The sequence below is a fragment of the Thamnophis elegans genome, chromosome 7, assembly GCF_009769535.1.
Source record: "Thamnophis elegans isolate rThaEle1 chromosome 7, rThaEle1.pri, whole genome shotgun sequence".
NCBI classification, from domain to species: domain Eukaryota; kingdom Metazoa; phylum Chordata; class Lepidosauria; order Squamata; family Colubridae; genus Thamnophis; species Thamnophis elegans.
Genome location: NC_045547.1, coordinates 54,722,552 through 54,746,412, shown reverse-complemented (window position 1 = coordinate 54,746,412; position 23,861 = coordinate 54,722,552). Strand labels below are relative to the sequence as shown.

General features: G+C 38.5%; 1 protein-coding gene across 2 annotated transcripts in view; it reads left to right on the top strand.

Annotated features, from left to right (window-relative positions):
• CNTN1 (contactin 1) overlaps nt 1-23,610 on the top strand; it is a 286,347-nt gene extending 262,737 nt beyond the window's left edge. For both annotated transcript variants that reach the window (XM_032221821.1, XM_032221822.1), the window contains 7 exons: nt 1,332-1,402; nt 9,492-9,726; nt 10,914-11,017; nt 13,084-13,270; nt 13,874-13,986; nt 16,411-16,567; nt 22,528-23,610. In XM_032221821.1, the coding sequence (XP_032077712.1) occupies nt 1,332-1,402; nt 9,492-9,726; nt 10,914-11,017; nt 13,084-13,270; nt 13,874-13,986; nt 16,411-16,567; nt 22,528-22,607 (947 nt within the window). In that variant the 3' untranslated portion in view covers nt 22,608-23,610. The remainder of the gene's footprint in view (nt 1-1,331; nt 1,403-9,491; nt 9,727-10,913; nt 11,018-13,083; nt 13,271-13,873; nt 13,987-16,410; nt 16,568-22,527) is intronic.
• Nucleotides 23,611-23,861: the final 251 nt, after the last annotated feature.

Below are 23,861 nucleotides of genomic sequence, written 5' to 3'. Positions count from 1 at the left end.
TATACACAACTTATCTGAGTTAGTCCCTTTTTCTAGCCTACCACTCTGGCTTTTGCCTGTAGACCTTCTGATGACATTTTTATTGATAGGATAGTTCAAAACATATCTAGAATCTCGTCTTTAAATGCAGCATTTCCTATCCTGCTACTTTTCAGATGTGTTAAATTACGAAGTCTTCATGAGTAAAAGACAGGGGTGCACCAGAAGCAAGTAGGCCTAGGCAGTTCAGCTTTGATTCTTTATTATGTATATTGCTGTAATCATAAATAGATTTTTTAGCAATCCATTTCTTTTATTATTTTGAACAATTCCAATTTTCTGCATTTATTATAAACATTTTTGAGAATTTCTAACCCATGTCTTTTCTGAGTTTTTAATTTATCTCTTGTTTACTTTTACCATTTGCTTTATGACTGCCTTTTGTTTTATTGAATGCAGTCTGTCCACAATAAGTTAAATAAATAATTAAATAAACAAACAAACAAACAAACAAATAAATAAATAAATATTATTTGTCAAATGGCAAATGTAATGCAAACTATCTTGTGGGTCAAGTTTCTCCAACTCTGTATTTCCTGATGGGTAAAAGTAAATTTCTCATTAGGCACATTCTATGTCCATACTGATTGAAAATGAAGTTAGTTTTTACCTCTTCAGGAAGATATTACTTTGAGGGAAAGACTACTATAAGCAAGCCATAAGATATAAGCATGCACATTATCTGATTCCAAAATATTAGACATTGCAGTAGTGGGTTCTGGCCGGTACAGCCCGGTACGGCCATACCGGTAGTAGCCGGGAGCAGCGGCCACTGTACTTGTATGGTGGCTCGTTTGGCCCACCCGCCTGCCCACGTTCCATACCTGTTTATAACGCAACCAACCAATTGCGCACGCACGCACAGCATGTGGTGCCTGTGCGATCTCCGGCGAGCAGCTGGGTGTTGCAGGGGCGGTGGTGTGTGCAATGCGGGTGCACGACTAGGACACCCGGCCCCATGGGCAACGTACCGGTAGCAACAGAGACCAGAACCCACTGATCCATTGAGTATAAACTCTTGAGCTAAGAACAATATATCTTTCTAGTATCTGCTTACCCGTAGTCTCCAATGAGAAACTATTCATTGTGGAAAAGTGTAAATTCAGTAACTGAAGAAAATTGGTAAATTTATGCTGGTAGCAGTTTATATTTCATTATTTAAGGCCTAAAATTATGCAAGACTTATCATCTCAAATGCATATAATTAATAATGGAGAAATTAAATGATGTTTTTTATTTCATGGAAGCAGAGTAAACATGGATCTTTATTATCATTATTTTTTATTATTCAGCTCCAAATGTGGCCCCTTCTGAGGTTGGAGGAGGAGGTGGAAGCAATAGAGAACTGACAATAACATGGGTGGTAGGTATTATCCAATATCTTTATCTGTATTGTAGAAGAATGTTGTAAACTGTCCAGAGTCACTTAGGTGAGATGGTCAGTGTAGACATTAAATAAATAAATAAACAAACAATCAAACAAACAGAAGTTAGATTCTTCTGCTGAAATAAATTTAGGTTATTATAAATATTACTAAATAATTTGCAAACATACATGATGAATTTTTGTGTCCATACTTACATTTTTTTAAGAGTCAAAATTCATTTTCAAAGTGGTTTTAGCAAACAGACTACTTGGTAGGTGAATGCACATAATATAATGGAGATCAGCTACAATATTGATTGCTAAATAGTATAGCCACATTAGAATTTTTCTTGATGAGCAGTCAGTTAGATATTTTTCAGATCACTGCTTAAAGCAGTGCTACTCAGTTTGTGGTCTGGGATCTGAAAAAAGTGCCACAAATCACACCACACCTTTTAAACATGAAGTGATTGCTAGAACCTAGTATACACTTAGAAGAAGCTTGCTTTGATAACAAGTTAATTCCATGTGACTAAAGGAGTTGCAAATCTAAACAAATATGAAGCAGTGAGCGCAGCAGGGAAATGTGCATCCACTCTCACCTAGAACCTTGTTTCCCTGCACTTTAAATCACTTAGACTTTGGTGTCTACAATGCCCTAAGATGTGCTTTGATTGCACCAATCATTTCCAACTATGAGGGCCATGCAGATAAATTTTATGTTTATTATTTTTTAAGGGGCACCTACATTTACACATCAGTTGGCCGTTTTTTCCCCCAAGTTACACAAGTTCAAACATTTTTTAAATTAGACATGCTGCTTTATTATCCCATTATTTTTCTCTTCCCTAACAACTAATTGTTGCATTAAGCTGTTTTTATTGTAAAGACTGTAATAAAGATATTTGATTTACAGTAATTTGATTTTAATCACTTAGAATGTTACAGTACAGTACAGGGCAGTTTCCCCAGCTCTCTTACAATGGTTGGAATTCCCCAAATTCCCACCAATCTTAACCAACGCATATATCATACAATAGATTTAACATGTAGAAGGCAGCAGCTGGATATAACTGGCTGTTAATGTATTAATTAAACACTCTTCTAGACATATGCTACATAGAGTTTGACCTGGCCAAGTTTTAATGGCAAAGAAATTCAAAGTTGGACAGGCATTTATGTAGCACAGTTTGATTAAGTAGTCTTAAAACTTCATTGTATTTTATAACCTTATGGCTTTTCTAAATGAATCCACTTTCTAATTTAAAAATGACTTTTTAAAAATAATTATAAATCATGACTGTTGAAGGAAGTGGTCACCCAAATTTCCAACAACTTCAACTCCCTCTATCACTTCTCTATTAGTTAAGAATTAGGTATAGTATAGCTTTACTTCTAGTTCCCTCCTCTACCTTTTGGATGATAAAGTTGTTGGCTAGGTTGGTTAGGAATCTGTTTGATCTCCCACTCACTGTAAAGTTGGTCTCCCAGTTGTTATCTGGATAGTTAAAGTCTCTCATTACTACTGTGGTATACTTCCTGCATACATTTGTTAAGTGGTTGGCAAAGAGTTCATCTATTTCTTCTGATTGGTTGGGTGGCCTGTAATATACACCTATGGCAATGTCACTCCCCCCCCCTTTTATATTGACCCATATATTGTACATCCTGGAGGGGTTTTATTTTTGATCATATGCATTTCTGTAGATATGTAGAGATCTCCCACATATAGTGCAACTCCACCTCCTCTTTTTGTAGATCTGTTTCTTTTGAACAAATGGTATCCATCCATCAGTACATTCCAGTCATGGGTTTCGTCCCATCAGGTTTCTGTAATGGCAACTATGTCATACCTTCCCTCGGGTACTACTGCTTCTAATTCACCCTGGTTGTTTCGTTGTTTCCCAAGTTTTAAGTGTTTGTATATAAGCATTTAAGACTTTTATGCCTGTCCATGGCTATGATTCCTGCATCTCCTAATCGTTATTTGAGTTTTTCTTTTTTCCTCATCACTTCCTACTGGTTTGATTTGTTTTCTTGGGATTTATGGTCAGTTTTGTGTTCTAGAGATTCTAAAGATTGGTCACCCTTCCCCCTCAATTTTAGTTTAAAGCTCTTCTGATGAGTTGGGCCAATCTTTTTCCTAGTACATTTCCCCCTGTTTTCGTGAGGTGCAGTCCATCCCTTGCCAAGAGTCCTTCTTGTGAGTAATGCTATCCATGGTCCAGGAAACAAAAGTTTTCTTGGCGACACCAAACCTTTAGCCAGTGATTTATTTCTAGAATTCTTTTTTCCCTCAATGGGTGTTGGACTTTCGTTGGGAGTACTGATGAGAACACTACTTGTGTTCCTAGGCCTGAAGGAAGGCAAAAACGCCTCAGTATTTGCAAAAATCAGTCCGTTTTTCACCCATTTGTTTTTCAAAAATGGGGTGCAGGGGCAGGGCTTCAGGAGGCCCCAAACGGCTGTATTCAGTATGTAAGACACACCAACATTTATATGCTCTTTTAGTGGGGGAAAGGTGCATCTTATAGTCCAAAAAATATGGTAATACATGTATAATTTGGGTGTTCTTTGGGCATTAATACATATATGGAACATATATTGCATACCAAAAAAGAATCAGTCACTTGTTCAATAAGTTTGTTTCTTTTTGCTGGTTCTTTTTAGGGTAAAAAAATATGTAAAAGTATGAGATTTTATTTCAATATATGTTTGAAGAAAAAGATAAAAATGGTTTTAAAATGTTCATTTTGGTTGTTTATTTAAGGATGTAAAAGATTTTGCCACAGTTTTCCAGAAGAAAAATATAAGTTAATCGTTTAAAAATGTAATAGTTCATTTAAAGTTTTCAAAGTTTAAAAGGTTTAAGGTTTAAAAATTTAGAATTTGAAAATCCCTTTTTTGGTTGGTAGATGTGCTTTGCTCTTAGCCTTATTTCTAGCTTCTCTGTTTTAGGTAATTATCTCTATTTTTTCTATACTTTTTCTCTACGTGCTTGTTTTTCTATCTTGTTATTTATGTAACTTGCTTACTATTATGTTAGTTTTATTTATTATTTTCTTCCCTATATTTTTAAAAAGTTTTTGAGCCTACCTTATTATTTAAGATTTGCCTTCTTTATTTGATTGATCTTTATTAATACTATTCTTCCTTGATTTCTTATTTTCCATTCTTGTCCTTATTATTTGTATATTTATTTGTCTTTCATTTTCTGTCCTGTATTTATTTTTATTCTCTACTGGGGTCTTCCCTCGCTGACTATTGGAACCTCAAGCTTAGTTTGTTGCATTCACTTCTGTTGTTCACGTCTCCAGCCTCTTGTCATTTTCTCTGCCAGTTCAGTTCTGCCTTTCAGTGCTCGGGTCTTTTCAGCCTCGTCTCTGCTCTGGTCAGCTCTCTTGGCCTGCCGTTTAACTTTCCAGTCAACTCAGCTCCTCTGTCTAGTCTGCTCCACTTAGCCCGCCACTCAGCTTTAAAGATCAGATCTCTCTAACTCCATGCACCTCTGCTGCTGTGCCGCTTGTCTCTGCTGCTATGATCTCCCCTCCATGGATTCTGCTGCTGTGTTTCTCCCCTCCTCTGATTCTGCCACCACCAATTTCTCCAATTAGAAGAAATTCTGCTTAGAAAATACAATCTGTCTTTCCTAACCAGCATCTGCAAGTATTTTCTTATAAAAAGAGTAATTGACCATTTTCTTACTTCCACAATTCAAAGTGGATACTTCTTTTTTATCCTTTGCTTTGCCTCTTATGTTTTGCCTGAATAAAAAAATACCTGACATGTCATTAAAAAAAACATAAATGTCTTGCATCTTAGAGTTTACTTCCTGTAATCTCTGAAAATGTCAGTATAATGGAACTAAATGTGACATGTCAAAGTTTATTTTTTACTCTTTTTTATGCATGATCTTAAGAAACAAGAATTCAGAGTCTAGCTACCCTGTTTCCCTGAAAATAAGCCCTCCCCCCAAAATAAGACCTCTATTCCTTCATCTAAGTCATTTATGAAGATATTGAAGAGTACTGGGCCTAAGATGGAACCTTTTGGTACCCCACTGCATCCGTCCTTCCATGTAGATGTAGTATCATTAAGCACTAGTGAATACAGTTTGTCATCCAGTTACAATTCCATCTGGTAGTGATGCTGCCTATCCCACATTTACATTCTAGTATTGTAAAACTTAGTATTAAAATAACACATTATAATACCAATATTTAAAATGTTTCAGAAATAAACATGTACAAGTTACTTTACTGTTGAAATATATTTTAAAGGAATTTTTGGAAATGTTTCTGTAACTATAAAAATAGTTATTTGACTTCTTTGAGATTCTATGAAAGCTCTTTTATGTAAGGCAGATTGGCAATCTTGTTTTAGAAATAAAATTAATGGTTATAAAGTTCTTTCCACTACTATCATGAGTTGACTGGACAGTGGATATCTTTCCTTGATACTAAGGAAAGATATCCACTAATATCTTTCCTTAGTACCAATTAAAAAGAATGTAGAATGTAAAACAACATCTTTTTTTTCTGTTCAGCCAACTTTTATTTACCACTAGATGGCAATGCAAACAAATAATTCATCATATTTATCCTTTAAATTTAAATATTTAAATTCACAGCAAATCGAAAGCAAATCAAAGAGATTGTCAAAAGTTACTAGAAAAACAAAACGCAAGGTAAAAGTCAGAATTCCAATTTGCTTTCTAGCTGTTAAACAGTTAAACAGTTCTCAAAATCTATCGTTCTTTTTGTCTTACTAATGGCTTCATCTTTCTGTTCGCTGCTGGTCCATGGGAGGAAGAGCTTTCTAACACCTGTACCCCTACTTTCTCCTGCCACTCTTTCTTTAAAAAACTTTTTTAAACCAGAAGTTAAGGTTAATTACAGGAATGTTGTACTTTCAAGCAATCTTGTTATCTCATCCAGACAAACACTTCGCTGCTTTTCCAAACTGCTCAGCATGGAAGCTCATAATGGTTGCCTTCCCTGCTTTGGGTTCGGAAACAAATTGCAGATGTTTTAGGGGAACTGCGGGTTCCCTGACCACACCCACCTGTGCTTCCCCTCTTCACTGCTCCCCCAAGGCAGCTTTGGTTAAACATCCCCTCAAACAGCAGGGAATCTGATGGTTCTTTGGAGAGCACCCCCCCCCTTGGATAACATGTCCTGTTGCTGAGATTCAGGCCACACCCCCTCGGATTATGAAAATATTTATTGGATTATATCTAACTATCACATGACTATTTGAGACTCAAATATGAGAACAAGGAAGTTATTTAATTAACATGACCCCTGAAGATTGAAGCTGTAAAGGGGATGTAAAGAGACTTTTGATAGGTTCTGGGACTATCTAAATGAAACTGATTGATTACCAATGGGATACAAAGAACTGTGATGAGTGTACTTCTTGAAGGGCAACTTTAGGTTTGAATAAATGGTTCTTGTACTACTGGACAAAAGTAGGATTTTTAAAACAAAATAATTTATAAGGAAGAAATGAATGGAACTTTGAAGGAGATGGCATTGATTTTCCAAAACACAAAGGACATCATAGAGAAAGGATTTAAGGAAGTATGGAAAAATGGAAAATACTATGCATGGGATAATGAGCAAGATGCCCAGAAAAGGGAGGACCTAATAGAAGAAATGGAGGTCAAGAACTGAAGAACCAGTAAACAGAAGAAGAAGACAAGGAAGAGATAATAATAAAAATAATAGTGATTGATGAATTAAATCAGGGGGAAAATATTTTAAGATTGTTGAAAAGATAATTGGAGATATAGGAAGATACTTTTGAAAGGGAGATAGGGGCCTAGGCAGATATTTTGGAAGTTAGGCAGTGGAAGAGGGTAGAGATGGGAGAAATAATTAGATTGAATAGCTTAGAAGTAGATGCAGACAGAGATAAAGATCCAAGAGAGGAATATGGGAGGCAAGTTAAAAAAAAGCATAGCAACCAAAGTATTGAAATGGGCAAGAGATGATGGACAGAAAGAATTTGTCTTTTTTGTTGTTGTTCTGATTTGCTTTTCTTCTTCTCTTTCTTTCCCCCTTTTTTTTAGAATGGTGGCATGATTAGAAGTTAGGTAGGATAGAAAGAAAATGTCTTTTAATAATAGGGTGACATGATTAAAAGTTAGAATAGAGATAGAAGTAAGAGAAAGGGGGAATATTAGTGTATACATTTTTATATAATAAAATGAAAGCAATAACAAGAGGGAAGCTTAGAATTTGAATGGTGGTATTATTATGTACGATTAAATAATATGGTGAGTGGCATGAGAGCAATATATTAGAATATGGAATAATTAAATAATGATAGACTATAATCTAAATATGTATTATTATCAGAAATATATAAGTTGATTGAATGTAATAACTGATCAGTTTTACTAATTCTATGGTGGCAGCGGTGGGGGCCATCTGAGCGGCCATGATCCCCCCTCCCCAGTCAGCCGGCCCACCCAGCCCATTCCTCCCCCGGCGTGGCGAGCTCCAGTGGGCTGGGCCTGGAAAAAGAAAGAAAGTACCAGCCCGCCAGCAGAGGTGGGTAAAAGACCCGCCTCTGCTGGCGGGCTGCCCCTCTCTTCTCAAACAAGCTGCCCTCCCTGCCTCTCCCCCTTTCCTTTCTTCTCAAACAAACTCTCTCTCAAATTGAGAGAGAGTTTGTTTGAGTGAAGTAAAGAAACAAACACGCGCACACACACAAATTACTTACAATAAAAAATTACTTACAAATTACAATAATTTTGAATTCCTCCCCCCTCCGTCCGATCCACATACCTTTTCCAGCTGTGTCACAGAGGATTTCAACTCTGCTCTTGTCTGCCATGATGAAAATGTAAAAAATGTAAAAAGAAAAAGGCAAGAGCTGTTGCTGCCAGAGCCTCCAATGGATGACTCTGCTTAACTGTTTTAAAAAAGCCTCTAAAAAAGTGCCCTCTGCAGGAGGAGGCAAGAGAACCACATGCCTCCTTTGCATAAGGAATTTTTTGCCTTTTAACCCTTGCTTAACTCTGCTCAAGTGATCATAATGATAGGCTAAAGGAGGCATGTGGTTCTCTCACCTCCTCCTGCAGTTAAGCACTAAGGAGAGTTATCCACTGTGACTCTGGCAGCAACTACCTCAGCCTTTTTCCTTTTTTTTTTTTACTTTTCATGATGACAGTGGTGAGGCCCTGCCTCCCCTGACTGCATGTCCCTGAATAGGAATAAAAGAAGTTAGAATCCCCTCCCAACCGTCTGATGTGGATTTGGGCAATCCGCAGGTGTGAAGATGTTTTTTGTAAGGGATGCTCTGAGAAAATGATAAGAAGCCTTTCTCAGGTTTGCTTCCTGAGCAATGCAGTCCACGTGGCCCTCCCTCCCCACCCATTCCCCAAAAGGTGAAAGTGCCAGGACTCTAGGCTTTATAATTGCTTATAAAGCAATTAATTACATGGTACATGCTATATATATATAGGAAAGAAGAATAGAAAAGTCTAGAGGAAGTAGAGGGGACCCCTCTTCCCTTGAAGAATGGCAGATTCATGGATCTGACAGAACCTATTATATTTTGGGTCATACAAAGTCACTTAGTACTACACTTTATTTAGGTAAAATCATAGCATTGTAATAATTTAGACTTAATCATCCAGAATAAGACTATACTGGATATGTGCCTTCAGCTCTAAATGCGCAAATCATTGATACTACTTTTTGTTATATAAAGACATTTCCATCTATTTCCATTAACAATCTATGTATTATGAGATAATGGCTAACAGTGAGGGAAGGGATAAAAAATGAGGATAATTATATAGGCTGATATTGTAGAAGGTCTTTTATAAAAGTTATTTTATATTTAGAAAGTGTTTGATCTGTGATTTTAATCTGGTTTCAGATTATCTGTAAGAAAGAAGACAATCTAGAAACTTTCCACCAGATAAGCCTTGAGAAAAAAATGTATTTCCTTATTTAGAATCTTCATGGGAACATTACTCCTAGTAGATGATAATATTGAAATCTTATTTATACTCACTCAAACAAAGAACAAAAATTAAAAGAATGCATAATTATTGTGTTTTATCTTACAGCCTTTGCCAAAACAATATCATTTTGGTAATAATTTTGGATATGTTGTCGCTTTCAAGTCCTTTGATCAAAATGATTGGAAAAGTGTTATAGTTCCTCAACCTGAAATTGGTCGGTATGTCCATAAGGATGAATCAATGCTTCCTTCATCAAAGTATCAAGTAAAGGTGAAAGCATTTAATAACAAAGGGGAAGGACCTTTTAGTCTTACTGCTATTATCTATTCGGCAGAAGATGGTGAGTAAAAGATGGTGCGATGAAAGTTAAGAATAGGTTTTGTTACGCTTGCTGTAATGCAGTGGTCTCCAACCTTGGCAACTTTAAAACTTGTGGACTTAAAGTTGCCAAGGTTGGAGACCACTGCTGTAATGTACTAAAAAGACTTCTCATATAAACAATCTAATTCCTAAGATCTATTTCCAAAGATGATTAAGTTGACCCAAGCAGCCTTTTTAGCACATTGACTGCTCACATATCGTCTGAGTCAATTCTGACCTGTAATATCAGAAAATCCATTTTTATTGGATGAATTGAAAGTAGAACTGAGCCCAAGGATGTTTGCCATGAGAAGAAAGCAGAATTCAGGAAAGGGCATGTCATGATAATTCATGTTTTAAGTGCATACCAAATAAAGCAATGTATTATAAAAGTTTCAGATTGTTAGTCCCTCTCAGGCTAACATTTCTTTATAAAAAAATCAATTTTCTATTATTTTACTGAGCATATTGTAATGCAGGCCAAGCTTCTGCATCTCTGAAAATACACTAAAATTCTAAATGTAATAAAATCACTAGCATAAAAAGTTAATTTAAATACCTTTTCATACAAGATTATTCAGTTTTATTTGAAAATTTTCATCCAATATATACGTAATTATTTCCTCTGAGCAGTAACTACTTGATACATATTTGACTGAGTGCCCAGTTACAGGATTAAATATATGAAAGAGTTTTTTGAGCTTTTATGTTGCAACTTGCTAAAAAAAGGATTTTCAGAAGACCATTGATCTTTCTGTCACAAATGAATTTTTATAGGCATTAGACTTCCTTCAGTGAATTGTGTTCACGAATAGGTTAATATTTTCTTTTAAAAATATTTAAACAGCAGCAGCAGTAGCTGTTTAATTTAGTTAATCTTGAATTAATCAAAACACAATAAGCAATTAAAAAAGCTAATTTGTTTGTGTTTGTGTCTGTGTGTATGTCTGTGTATGGTATGTATGCATGTATGTAGTGAATTACCTAATAAAGTCAAAACTATAGGACACCCAAACTGTTTGCATTTATTCTGGAAGAAACTGGAAGAAATATTGACCATGCTGCCAAAGAAAACATCAAATGAAATAATTGGAAATCCTTAATTATTTATTCTATATTATTTAGAATATTGGATTCACAATATTAATATTCTGTACAATTTTCCAGCTCCTACTGAAAGACCTAGAAATGTGAAAATAAAAGTTCTGTCATCCACGGAAGTATCTGTTTCCTGGGAGCACATTTTCAATCCAGCTGTTACTGGGTATGAGGTAAGCTTAAAAATGCATTCTCTTTTATTACTCGTACAACAAGATACAAAAAAACTGAACATGATATTGTATTCATATTTATTTTTATAGTCAAAAAGTGTATCTGAGTTTGAAATGGATTATAAATACAAGAATAGCTTTGGAGAATTGTATACTTTTGCTTTGCTATTCCTGGAGTTTCTGTCTATAAAAAGTACTATAGTGATTCATAAACGATCAAACAAACAATTACCAGAAAATGCAATAATGGTAAGCACAAGTAGCTTCTGACTTATGACCCATTCTCATTATTCAGAAGAAATTACTTGACACTTCTATAGTTGACATCTAGACATGCTAAATACAAGAGGTTTTATCTGCAATGCCTTACTAAAAGGATTAGTACAAGGATTAGTATGAGTCCTGTAGCAAAAGGAGACATTAGGGATATGAGTCAATCTGTTCTGAACCTGAAACAACTGTTAGGAGGAGGAATAATTCTTAAATGTACAAACTTTTTTCTCCTGTCAACCTGCCAAAACCAAATTTTCTATTCCCCATCACTTCTGAGATGTTGTACTAATAAATCAGTAAAATATTTTAAAAGGAAAATATAGAGGTAGTCCTTGACTTAAACAATTGAGCCCAAAATTTCTGTTGTTAAGTGAGTTTTGCCCCATTTTACAACCTTTCTTACCAAAATTGTTAAGTGAATCACTTCAGTTGGTAAGTTAGTAACCTGGTTGTTAAGTAAATCTGGCTTTCCCGTTGCCTTTACTTGTCAAAAGGTCACAAAGGGTGATCACATAACCTTGGGACACAACGGTCATAAATATGAATCAGTTGCCCAGCAACTGATTTTTGATCACATAGACATGGGGATGCTACAAATGTTGTAACTGAAAAAGGGTCATAAGCCACATTTTTCAGTGCCACTGTAAGTTTGAATGGTCACTAAATGAACTGTTGTAAGTCAAGGACTTCCTGTACTCACCCACCTGGAATCTCTTAGCCAAATATCAAAGAAGCAGGAAACCTTACACCATTACCTATCTGGCAAATTGAATATATCCCTGGAGTGAGAATCATTTCCCCTTGGCTATCACTTATCCATGTTCGTTCTCTCTTAAGGAAGCCTTGAGTGATTTAAAGCCCTCTCCCAACTGCTCCAGTTCTTGCTTTGGGAAGATTCCCAGTCATTGTGCTCATTCATGCATGCACACCCCTCTACCAAGGTTGCAGTGACTCCACTAAAGTGATTCAATCTAAATGGCGGAGTTGCTGGGAGTAAATGGAGTATTCCAGAATACCAGTTTCTATGACTCAAAGGTGCTATTTAAAAGGCAAATGGACTTTCTTAGTTTTTTTTTTCTTGAAAATGTTTTGCTTCTCATCCAAGAAGCTTCTTCAGATCTGAAGAAGCTTGTTGGATAAGAAGCAAAATGTTTTCAAGGAAAAGAACAAGAAAAACCAGACCTTTTGAACAGCATCTTTGGGACAGCCCCTGGATGATTGTGTCATGTCTGCCGTTCTGTTGGAAGTGGGGTGGGGATGGGAAGGATGGCTTGCTGACATTTTTCTCATGCTTTTGTTTTTGCTGTAACTGTTTGGGAATTAGGGAGGGGACAGAGGGGTCTTTGGAGACAGAGCAGACTGCCTCCCACCTGTTCCAGCCAGGTTTCAAGATAGTCATGAGAATGAACCATTATCTGCCTAACACCTCAGAGTTCTCAAAACATCCTTGCAGCATCACATTGGCTGTTGGTGGACTGGCCAGGGGGTTGGGGGTGAAAGGATTGCTTTGTACTTTGCATGGGCTTTTTCAGATCTCACCTGATTTTACTGCAACCACACGCTCTCAGTTCAAGTTTTTTTTATTCAACTCAATGGAGCCAAGAGTCTTGCTTTCCTGAGGGAGCAGCTGGGCAGTGGGGCAAAATCTCAGTTTCTCTGTTGCTCCTGCTGAGTTAGTTCTGAAATCTGGTATGTTTTTAAATGTAAGTTTCCATTGATTTTGAAATAATAAGGAGTAATTATTCCAAATATATATTTCTTTTACATTTGACTTTTTTTTTTCATTTTTACAGATCAGTTACTGGTCCAGCAGTGAAAAAGAAATAGCTGCAAGTAGAGTGCAAGTGAGCAGTCAGAATTTTTCAGTTATGTTAGAAAACCTGAAACCTTATACAAAATATTATGCAAAAGTGGCAGCTTTCAATGCAGCTGGCATTGGACCGTATACTTATCCTTTGGACTTTGTTACAGAAAAAGCACGTAAGCATCTAAAGTAGGAGATGGATCTGAATAGTAAAGATAAGATCATATGGACATAGAAAAAGGGGACTTGTATCTATAGACTTCATAAAACAACACAATTTGTCTTAAAACTCCTTGCTTAAGGATGAGCTCAATGTAAAATACCCGGGAGCTTGAAATATTCCATGTCTGATTTGTGGATATTGTAATGTTTTAATTACCTTTAATTATTATTTTTTTCATATGGAGTTGCCAGTTTTCTAAATGTTCTGTCATTGCTGGTAAATGATGCATATTGATAGATACTTAGACCTCTGGTGTAAAGTTGTTAGATCCTGTGACAGTATCATCTTGGCTGCATAGTTTTGCTTCTGTCCATAGATCACTGTGATGTGGTCTGCAAATGCTGGAGAGCAGCTGCATAAGTTCTGGTGGCAATTTTTAAGCAAGGGGAAGCTATGCATAATTGTATAATTCAGAATGGGAAGTAGGTAGTAGATAATATCATTGGTGGATTTTACTTTGGGACATAAATAGACAAATGTGTTTGACTGAAAGAATAATGTTTATAAAATTTAATTGTACTGGTATAGAATAAAGGGATATGCTATTTTTTTTTAGCTCCAAGGCAGCAACCAAGAATTATTAATGCTGTAAGGTCCGGTTCAAAGTACATCATCACATGGGAGCATGTTAAGTCACAGTCCAATGAATCTACTGTGAAAGGATATAAAGTAAGCTTGATATTGAAATCTTTTGGGCATAACTGGGTAATGCTGGCTGTTTTGTTGCCCTATTTGAATTGTGTGTTCATAAAGTAAATTGCTATTTAAAAGGAAGAGAGTTAAGTGATATTTAAGAAAGGCTATCTTAGACCATAAAAAGCAAACTTAAATTTGGTTCCAGTGAATACAGGAATCTTATGAAATTTCTCTCAATATCTATAATACTGATAATTCAGCTAATTCTTAGAAATTATCTTCTAACATGAGCACTGTCCCCTCTAAGGTGCGCGCACGTGGCAAGAAAACCCCGTGCAGCAGTTTCTAACTGCCGCGCAGTGATTTCTGTCAAAGCAAACGTGGGGAAGTCCTTTGCAGGTGGCTAGAACTGGCCGCCCGCAAAGGACCTCCCCAGACTTGTTTTGATGAGCACGGAGTGACTGACGGTAGTTTGCGCTGGCCGCGGCCATTCAAACTAGCATCAGTCGCCCCATGTTCAGCAAAACAAGTCCGGGGAGGTCCTTTGTGGGCGGCCAATCCTAGCCCGGTGCTGTGCCTGAAATGAATCCCCAAAGACCCCGCCGCCACCAGAATATCTGCTGCCGCCTCCTCCTCCTCCAACAGCACCACCACATTGCTGCCAAGCGCTGCAGCTGAGGTGAAGCTGCCAAAGCTCCCGCTGGTGCCCCCGCCCATGGCAGTGGTGGTGGTGCCTCCCCCTCCACGCAGAGCACCTCAGCTGGCCCCCGTGTTATCTCTCCCCCTTCCTCCTCTGCCGTGCTTTTGAGGAGCCATGAGGCTGCGGGAGCTAGTAGGAAGGCGGCGGAGGTGGAGGCGGCAGCAAGGGGACCCAGAGCCCAGCTGAGGTGCTCCGAGTGGAGGGGGAGGCACGCAGCCGCTGCCATGGGCGGGGGCGCCAGCGGGAGCTTTGGCCGCTTCACCTCAGCTGCAGCGCTGGGCAGCAAATGTGGTGGTGCTGTTGGAGGAGGAGGAGGAGGCGGCAGCAGTTGTTCTAGTGGCGGCGGGGGCTTGTCGGCATCTTCAACTGCAGCCCTGCCCCAGGTGAAAAAAAACTGAAGATGGACAGATCCACGCAGATGACGTCAACTTGACTGCAGGAGGAATTCTGGGAGTTGAAGTCCACAAGTCTTAAAGCTGTCAGGTTTGAAGACCCCTGGGTTTTTTTTTCCTAAAGGGTTATGGGTGCAAGGATCTTGTAACTTGACAGCTTTAAGACTTGCATGCTTCAATTCCAGAGTTTCTGAGCCAACATGACTAGAGGAGGAATTCTAGGAGTTGAAGTCCACAAGTGTTAAAGCTGTCAGGTTTGAAGACCCCTGGGGGTTTTTTTTCTAAAGGGTTAGGGGTGCAAGGATCTTGTAACAACAGCTTTAAGACTTGCGTGCTTCAAATGCCAGACTTTCTGAGCCAACATTTTGGTTGCTAAGCAGGAGCGTTGTTAAGTGATACTGATATTATATAACACTTTTAATTAAGCGGGTAGCTTGAATAAACATAACTTTGAGTTTCAAATAATACAGATTTTGTTGTTGTCTTAGGTGACATCTATGAAAAAAATTCAGGTGCTCAGGCATGAAAATGTGCCGCTCAAACGCTATACTTTTCTGCTCACACTGAAAACAAATTAGAGGAAACATTGAACATGAGCCCTTGACAAGATATAAAAATAAGCTATAAGGCAGATAAACATACCTATGAATTCTTATTTTTTTACACTAATAAGTGTAAGAGTAATTAATCAACTTTTGTATTAGTATCTATTATGCTCAGCGCTGATTCATCTTCTATATGATGACATGCATGTCACTTCTTTTCAGTGGTGGAAAAAAAGGAAGCAGACTGGAGATCAGTGTAGGCCAGGGGTGCTGGCTGGGGAATTCTGGGAGTTGAAGTCCATAGGTCTTAAAGTTGTCAAGGTTGGACATCCCTTGCAGTGTCTAAGCAGCGATTGCTTAGGAAATCTATTTGGTACTTTCTTCATTTCAGCAAGAAGGAAACATTAGGAACAATGGAGTACAGAAAAAGAATGAACCATAAAGAAGATAGGGCATGATTGCTTTCATCTTATATAATTCCTTATATGAAGTGTGGAACTGTTGCTGTTTACTTCTCATAACAGTAATTGGCTAATGTGGTTTGTATGCTCTGCTTACATGATAGAAGCAACAGAAAATTTAAATATACAGGTTACTTAAATATAATTTGCTAATGTTCTCTATCTAAGCCTTAAAAAGGGAGTGGAAGCTTTTCACTTTTATTTACAAAAATGTATAAAAAATGGAATATCATACTGATTCAAGATAGCATTTATAAATATTTTGCCTTGATTTTTTTTATAATGACCTGGAGAATTAATTTGTTGGATGATGTTTGTGAACTTACCTTGCCATGCTATTTTTTATCATTCTCTAAAAGGTGCTCTATAGACCAGATGGTCAATTTAATGGTACACTCTTTAAGACCGGTAATCACTATATAGAAGTTCCTGCACCAGTTAAAGGTCAGTACATTGTTGAAGTTCGGGTCCACAGTGAAGGAGGAGATGGAGAAATAGCTCACGTAAAAATTCCAGGTACGTCTATGAAAAAATGAAATGAAAATGAAATTGTATGAAAGATGTTATTTTTTCTATAGTTTAAATATTTTAATATTTAGCCAACTTTAAGATTTAAAAATTTAACAGTGTTTCCTGGTGTCTTTTATATATGATGGAAATAATTGGTCGAGAAATATGAAATATAAATAAATAAATATGTACAGTAGTCATTTATTTTCAAATAATTGTCTAACAAAAATATTTTATTTGTTTTCTAGTTATTCAAATAGTTAATATATCATAAATATATATTTTAGTGATTGAGAGAAGCAAATTAGCAATTTTTCACTAACAATCCCCTTCCCCAAATCTTGCTATTCTTCCTTATTGTGGGGCTGTTTCTGGAAGGGCCAAACAAACAATGCTGGTGATGAAGCCACCAGCAGAGTCCCAGGAAGTGTGAAGGTCATCCTAGCTAAAGAAAAGTAGGGACCTATATTGCAGCAATAGGGGCAATAACAAAGACATCATTTTATTTTATTTTTGAATTTTTATTATTATTATTATTTTCCTTCTACAACACCTTACAGTCATTATATCAACATTATTATGTCATCATACCTGTACATGTAAATATTATTTTAAACCTTTATACACAGTTCTCTCTCTCTCTCTCTCTCTCTCTCTCTCTCTCTCTCTCTCTCTCTCTGTGTGTGTGTGTGTATAGTGTTTTGGCTTAATCAATTTTATTCTTGTCTTGCAGCCATTTGTACCAATTGTTCCAAATTTCATAATATTCCGACTCTTCTTTGTCCTTTAATTTTAGTGTTAATTTGTCCATATCTGCACAATCCAAAATTTGGTATTCATTATAGAAGATCGGCTAGAAACAGGAAACAGTTTAATGCGAGAATTAGAAAAATATGGAGATGTAGCAGGGTTAAAGATTACTAGAGAAAAGACTAAAATGATAACTAAAAATTTGAAGGAAGAACAAAATAAAGAATTAGAAAGAATAATAGGACTGCAAGTGACAAAGAAAGTTAAATATCTTGGAATGTGGCTAACTGCAAAGTTCTCAACTATAAAAGAAAATAATTATACAAAATTAGTGCAACAAATAAAAAAAGATCTAGAATTATGGGGGAAACTACAACTATCATTATTAGGGAAAATAGCAGCAATTAAAATGAATGTATTACCAAGACTATTATAGTTATTTCAAACAATCCCCATAAAATTAGAAAAATTTTTTATTGAATTGAACAAGATTATATTAAAATTTATATGGCAAGGGAACAAAGTCAGGATAAAGTTGAAAGCTCTACAGGAAGACAGAAGCAGAGGTGGTATGGGACTTCCTGACTGGGAACTTTATTACAAAGCAGCAGCATTAACATGGATTAGGGATTGGATAAATTTAAAAAATAAAAGAATACTAACATTAGAGGGCCACAATTTGCAAACAGGATGGCACTTTTTCCTATGGGAAGAGGGTAAAAAGAAAAAAAATTCTTTAATAGACACTATATTAGAAATGCAGACATGGCTTTCCACTATGGAAGCCATGACACATCCCAATACACTAGATCTATCGAAAATGGTTAGACATAGTGAAATTTTAGACATCCAAGGAAATTTGAAAACAAATCAGGAAATAAAGGAGCAAAATATAAATATAGACTGGTGGCAGGGGTGGGTTTCAAAAATTGTTCGAACCTACTCTGTGGGCATGGCCTCCTTTGTGGGAGTGGCTTGCCACCCATGTGACCGGATGGGAGTGGCCTGCCACCCATATGACCTGGTGGGAGTGGCCAAGACGATGTTATTACTAGATATTACTAATCACTAGATGTTATTAATATTACTAGATCATTATTAACGCGTAGGTAACTGCGGGACATTACATACACACACACACACATACACACAAGCTATGACAGTGCCAGGAAAACACAAAAAAATAAGAATTCCCCCCCCCCCCAAAGACTGCCAATAAAACCAGTTTTTTTTCCTAAGCCTAAGGACAGGAAAGACAAAGTCACTGGAATAAAATTCATCAAGGCAATATGGAAAATTATAAAGGACAGGTGCTCACAGAACCATCAACCACCTCAGAATTACCTAAACAAAGAGGGTGAAACACACTAAATCTGGCAAAGCTGCCTTGCAAGAAACCTGGCCTGCCCATAGAAAAGCAGCCACTTTGAGACACATAAACCTGGTCTGAACACTTAAAAGCAACATATTTCATCACAAAGGAAACATTTGCAAAAAGGAATAACATTTCTTGTAATAAACATTCTATAAACAATAAATAAATAAAAATTCCCTAAAAATAATTAAAAACCACCACATTCAGAGAACACCAAAGGACCCCACAGTCCTCTCCCTTCTTACCCTTTCCTTTTTTGTCCTAACTTTCTCCTCCTTCCCCCCAACCCCACTCCCTTCTAGCACTGATGATGTTATCAAACTAGGAGTGCTGGAGAGGAGCTCTCACAGGGTGAAGAGTTTCCCACTACAGGCGCAATCTATCTGCAGCCGTAAATGACTGCAGCTTCAGGCACCTGCTCGCAGCTGACAGTTGCGTTTGGGAGCGGAGGTGGTGACAGCGGAAGTGGGCATAGCATAGGATGTCCTAGAGCCCAGGCATTTTTGGAACCTTCGCAGGGCCAGGAAAGACTGGAAAACAAGCCCACGGCCGCTTCCGAGTGCCACATCTTCACTCCGCAAGTGGCAGACGCACCTGTTGCGAGGCCGTCCCATTCTCCAGCCTGGCCAGGGAAGACAGGAGCCCTTCATGCCCGCCAAGCCTTCATACAACGTGCCACCTCGGTCGCGCCAGGGCAACCTTCCACCCACCCGCCAGCCCGCCCACTGAGTGGTGACTGGGTGGGTGCCGGGTGAGCCCCACTGCCCTGGCTACGTGGTGCCCACTGCTCACCTTGAAGGCAACATCGTGGAACTCGCCACTGCTGCTGAGTGAGGACTGGCTGGGCAGCACCCCCCGTTAACCACCCTCTCCTGGGCCATGCCCGCGCCCCTACCTGGCCCGCCTGCTGAGTAGGAGGCAGTGGGGATGCGTTGCTGGGCGGCCGGCAGGGCGGAGGTGGGTGCGGTGCTGCCGCACTTGCCCTTGGAGCTTTTCTTATGGACATGTTGGCTGGCGCTGCTTCAGGGTACCCCGGGCGCCGGCTCCTCTGAGCGCAGCCCATTCCCCCTCCCAAGAAGACCATTTTCTTTTTAAAAATGCCTCTGCAGACGATCTTGAAAACCTGTGAGGTTGCTTTGGGAGGGGGAAGACAGGCAGCATTCCCCCCACCCCATCCCTGGTTGCCTGCAGCCTCGGAGCCTGCAGCAACTTGCACAGTAAAGGCAATTAAAAACTTATAGCAATAGCAATAGCAGTTAGACTTATATACCGCTTCATAGGGCTTTCAGCCCTCTCTAAGCGGTTTACAGAGTCAGCAAATCGCCCCCACAATCTGGGTCCTCATTTTACCCACCTCGGAAGGATGGAAGGCTGAGTCAACCCTGAGCTGGTGAGATTTGAACCGCTGAACTGCTGATCTAGCAGTCAGCTGAAGTGGCCTGCAGTATTGCACTCTACCCACTGCGCCACCTCGGCTCTATAGCAACTTCTCTTGCTCTTGAGAAGATTTTCTTTACGGTGCAAAGGCTTGCTTTAAGGCTGCAGGCTCCGAGGCTGCAGGGACCCAGGGAGCGGGGCAGGGGGAAATGCTGCCCATCTGTCCCCTTCCAAAGCAACCATGCAGGTTTTCAAGATCATCCGGAGAGGCGTTTTTTAAAAAGAAAATCCTGAAAAGCCACCAAGCAGCCGGTCTTTTTTTGGGGGGGGGGGAATCCCCAGAACCAGGAGCACAACCCGCACGGCTTGTTCAAAGAGCAAAAGAAAGGGACAGGAGAGGAGTTTGGCTGTTTGAAAAGCCCCGCTTGGAACTCCTCTCCTGTTCCTTCTTTTGCTGTCTGTACATGCAGTGCGGGTTGCGCTCCCTTTTCTTTCATAGCCAGCTCGTTTCCAATTGGGGGAGGGGGGAAGAAATCAATTTTTTCCATCCCTCTCCATGGATCCCCACCCCAATTGGAAACGAGCTGGCTATGAAAGACAAGGGAGCACAATCCACACGGCTTGTTCAAAGAGCAAAAGAAAGGGACAGGAGAGGAGTTTGGCTGTTTGAAAAGCCCCGCTTGGAACTCCTCTCCTGTTCCTTCTTTTGCTGTTTCTACATGCCGAGCAGGTCGCGCTGCCTTGTCAGTAAGGGCGCTTTGCAGCGACAGGGGCCAGGAGCGATACCAGCGTTCCCGGAAGTTAATTACTTCCGGGTTCACCAACCATCCGGTCCGCGCGAACTGGGGTGATCAGGGAGGAACCCACCCCTGACTGGTGGCCATACCGTCAACTACAATCGAGATACAAAAAAGATGTAAAAGAATATGGCACATACACAGAATTACAACAAATAGATAAAATTTTAATTTTCCCGGAAAATAAATTCATAACAAAAATTTACAAATATTTATTAGAAGTAACATTAGAAGAAGAAAAAGTTAAAGGTTGCATGATACCGTGGACCAAAAACTTTGGACACAATATAGATCTAGTGGATTGGGAAAGAATTTGGAACACAAATTATAAACTAACACGATCAGTAGCACTCAAAGAAAATATGTATAAAATGTTTTATTATTGGCATTTACCATCAACGAGATTGGCTAAAATGTACCCAAACATGAATCCAACCTGCTGGAAGTGTAAAAAAATACAAAGGACTTTCTATCACATATGGGGGACCTGCCCGGAAACTCAAAAATATTGGACAAAAATTCAGAAATGGGTGCAAGAAATTACAGGAGAACAAATAAAATACAAACCTGAACTCTTTCTGCTGGGAATAATCAAAGGGAAATATACAAAGAAAATTAAGTACATCTGCTGACCACAGCTAGAATAGCGTTTGCCCAATGCTGGAAACAAAATAATATCCCCTCGGACAAATTAGTGAAGATATCATTTTATATTACATGGGATAAACTTATTCTACTTTATTTTACTGAGAAAACTATGTGAACAGATTATAAAATAATGGTGTAATGTTGGATAATGAGCCTCCAGTTTGATAGGGATCCACATTCTTCTAAGGAATTGAGGATCTTTCAGAGTATTAATGGTATAATAATGGTTAGATATAAATCTTGGCAATGTTCTGCTACTGATATTATAATTCAGGAAAAGAAAATCTAAAACTGACAATTTGATATTGATAGTTCATTATTGATAGTGATCCTGGAGCGGTCACTCTTCTGAGCCCTAGAAACCACTTCCCAAAAATGTTGTCAAAAAAACAAACTGCAGGAGCTTGTCTTTGTAGTTGTCAGGAGTAAAGTCTAATTTGAAATCACACAGAGGCAAAATAATAACCCTTAATGAGGAGAAACATGAATATATTTAAAATAGGACAAGAGAATACAATTTGGGGAAGAATCTTTAGAACCATGATGGTGAACCTATGGCACATGGAGCCATATTTGCAGCCCTCAACTCAGGCGCACATGCTGATTTCTGGCCTTCCGGAGGGCTGGGGGAGGCCGTTTTCATCCTCCCCAGGTTTCAGGAAAGCCTCCGGAGCCTAGAGAGGGCAAAAAACAGGCCCAACGGCCCAACCGGAAGTTTGAGAATGGAGGCTTTCCTGAAGCCCAGGCAGGGCGAAAATCGCTTGTGCATGCACGGGGGTGGGTGGGTGTTTGCTTGTGCATGTGCAGGTGGGAGTCGCTTGTGCATTCACAGGTAGGGGGGTCACTTGCACATGCACAGGTGGGTGGGCACACACACATGTGCAATAACGCGCGCAAACAGTTTTGACACACCTTTAGAAAAAGGTTGACCATCACTGCTTTAGAATATATCTGTTTTACTTGTAGTCTTGCTTAATCTTCAATCTTTGTATAAAATGCAAACCTCTTTGATTTTCCAGGAGCTGCTGCTGGAATATTACCTAGCTGTCTTGGTTTATTGTTGCCTGCCCTTGGTATCCTTATCTTTTCGAAATTCTGAATGTACCTGAACATGTCTTCAGTTTAGTGCAAAGGACTGAACCTAAAAGAAATTCTTCTTTTTTTCAATTTCTTGAGGCATTGTCCTAAGCCAATTATAATTCCAAGTAAATTATCTTCCTGATTTAACTATGGAATTCAAGGACTGAGACACCCAGAAACTCCTTCATCAAGCAACTCAAGTTTTAAAAGTTTGAGGAATACTTTTTAACATGTTCAATTATGCCTTATGAAACACTTCTGCTGATCTGCAACAGTTGCATGATTCAGTCCAATGGGGCAAGTTACAGTGTAGTGTTAAATCTAATAATGTAAGCTGTATAGTAAAAATAAAATCACCACACATAGGTGCTTTAACTTTCATAATAAATTGTGAAAACATAATAGAGATTGAAAAATTGATTGTATGTGGTATATGTAGAAGCAACTATGTCTGTATGTACTATCCTATCTGTTTTGTGTACTGCATTTGTTTCTAATGGCCCCTGTCATTTCTGACTTTTCAGGTTTTTAAAGATACAGTCAAAGCAAAAGCATTGTACTCATTTTACAGCTTTTGTACTTGAAGTGAATAAATGGATTGAAAACACTAGAATGTGTAGAAAGGAGTAAAAGACTTTATTTCTGGATCCATTAATAAGTATTAACGGCAAAGGATTCCAGTACCTTAATTATATAATGGGACTTCAACTCAACATATTATTTTAAATAATGCAAATCAAGTGGGATTTATTTCAGTCATAGAGAAGTTTATTTTGCTGTAAATGATCTTAGTAGTGTGGGAAGCCCTCGCCCCCGAAGAATGAAATATTTTGAGGAATATTTTAAAAGGCAGAATAAAATATTTCCCCTAAAAGAGAAATAAAAAATCTCAAGGGAGGCAGAAACTCAGAGCCCCAGCTCCCAGCCCCCAAGCAAATACTGAGGAGGCAGCTTTTAGAAATGCAAATTTGGTAATCCATTAAAGATAGGATATTTTGAAATTCCCTGCAGCAAAGTCTGAGCAAAGACAGAGTGATAGGATTAGCCCTCACTCAAGATCCAAAACAGGACAAAAGCCATTAAGCCACAGTAGGAATTATTGCAACACCCTCAGCAGTCCAAACTTCAACCAAACTTAGCTCAGACAAACACCCAGGATTTGTACTTTGCCTATAGAGCCAGCTATGACCTCTATATAACTCCTACATGATCCCATGGGAGTCTGACAATAGCCAATAGAATACACGTTCTTGAACAAGAACAAGAAGCTCAA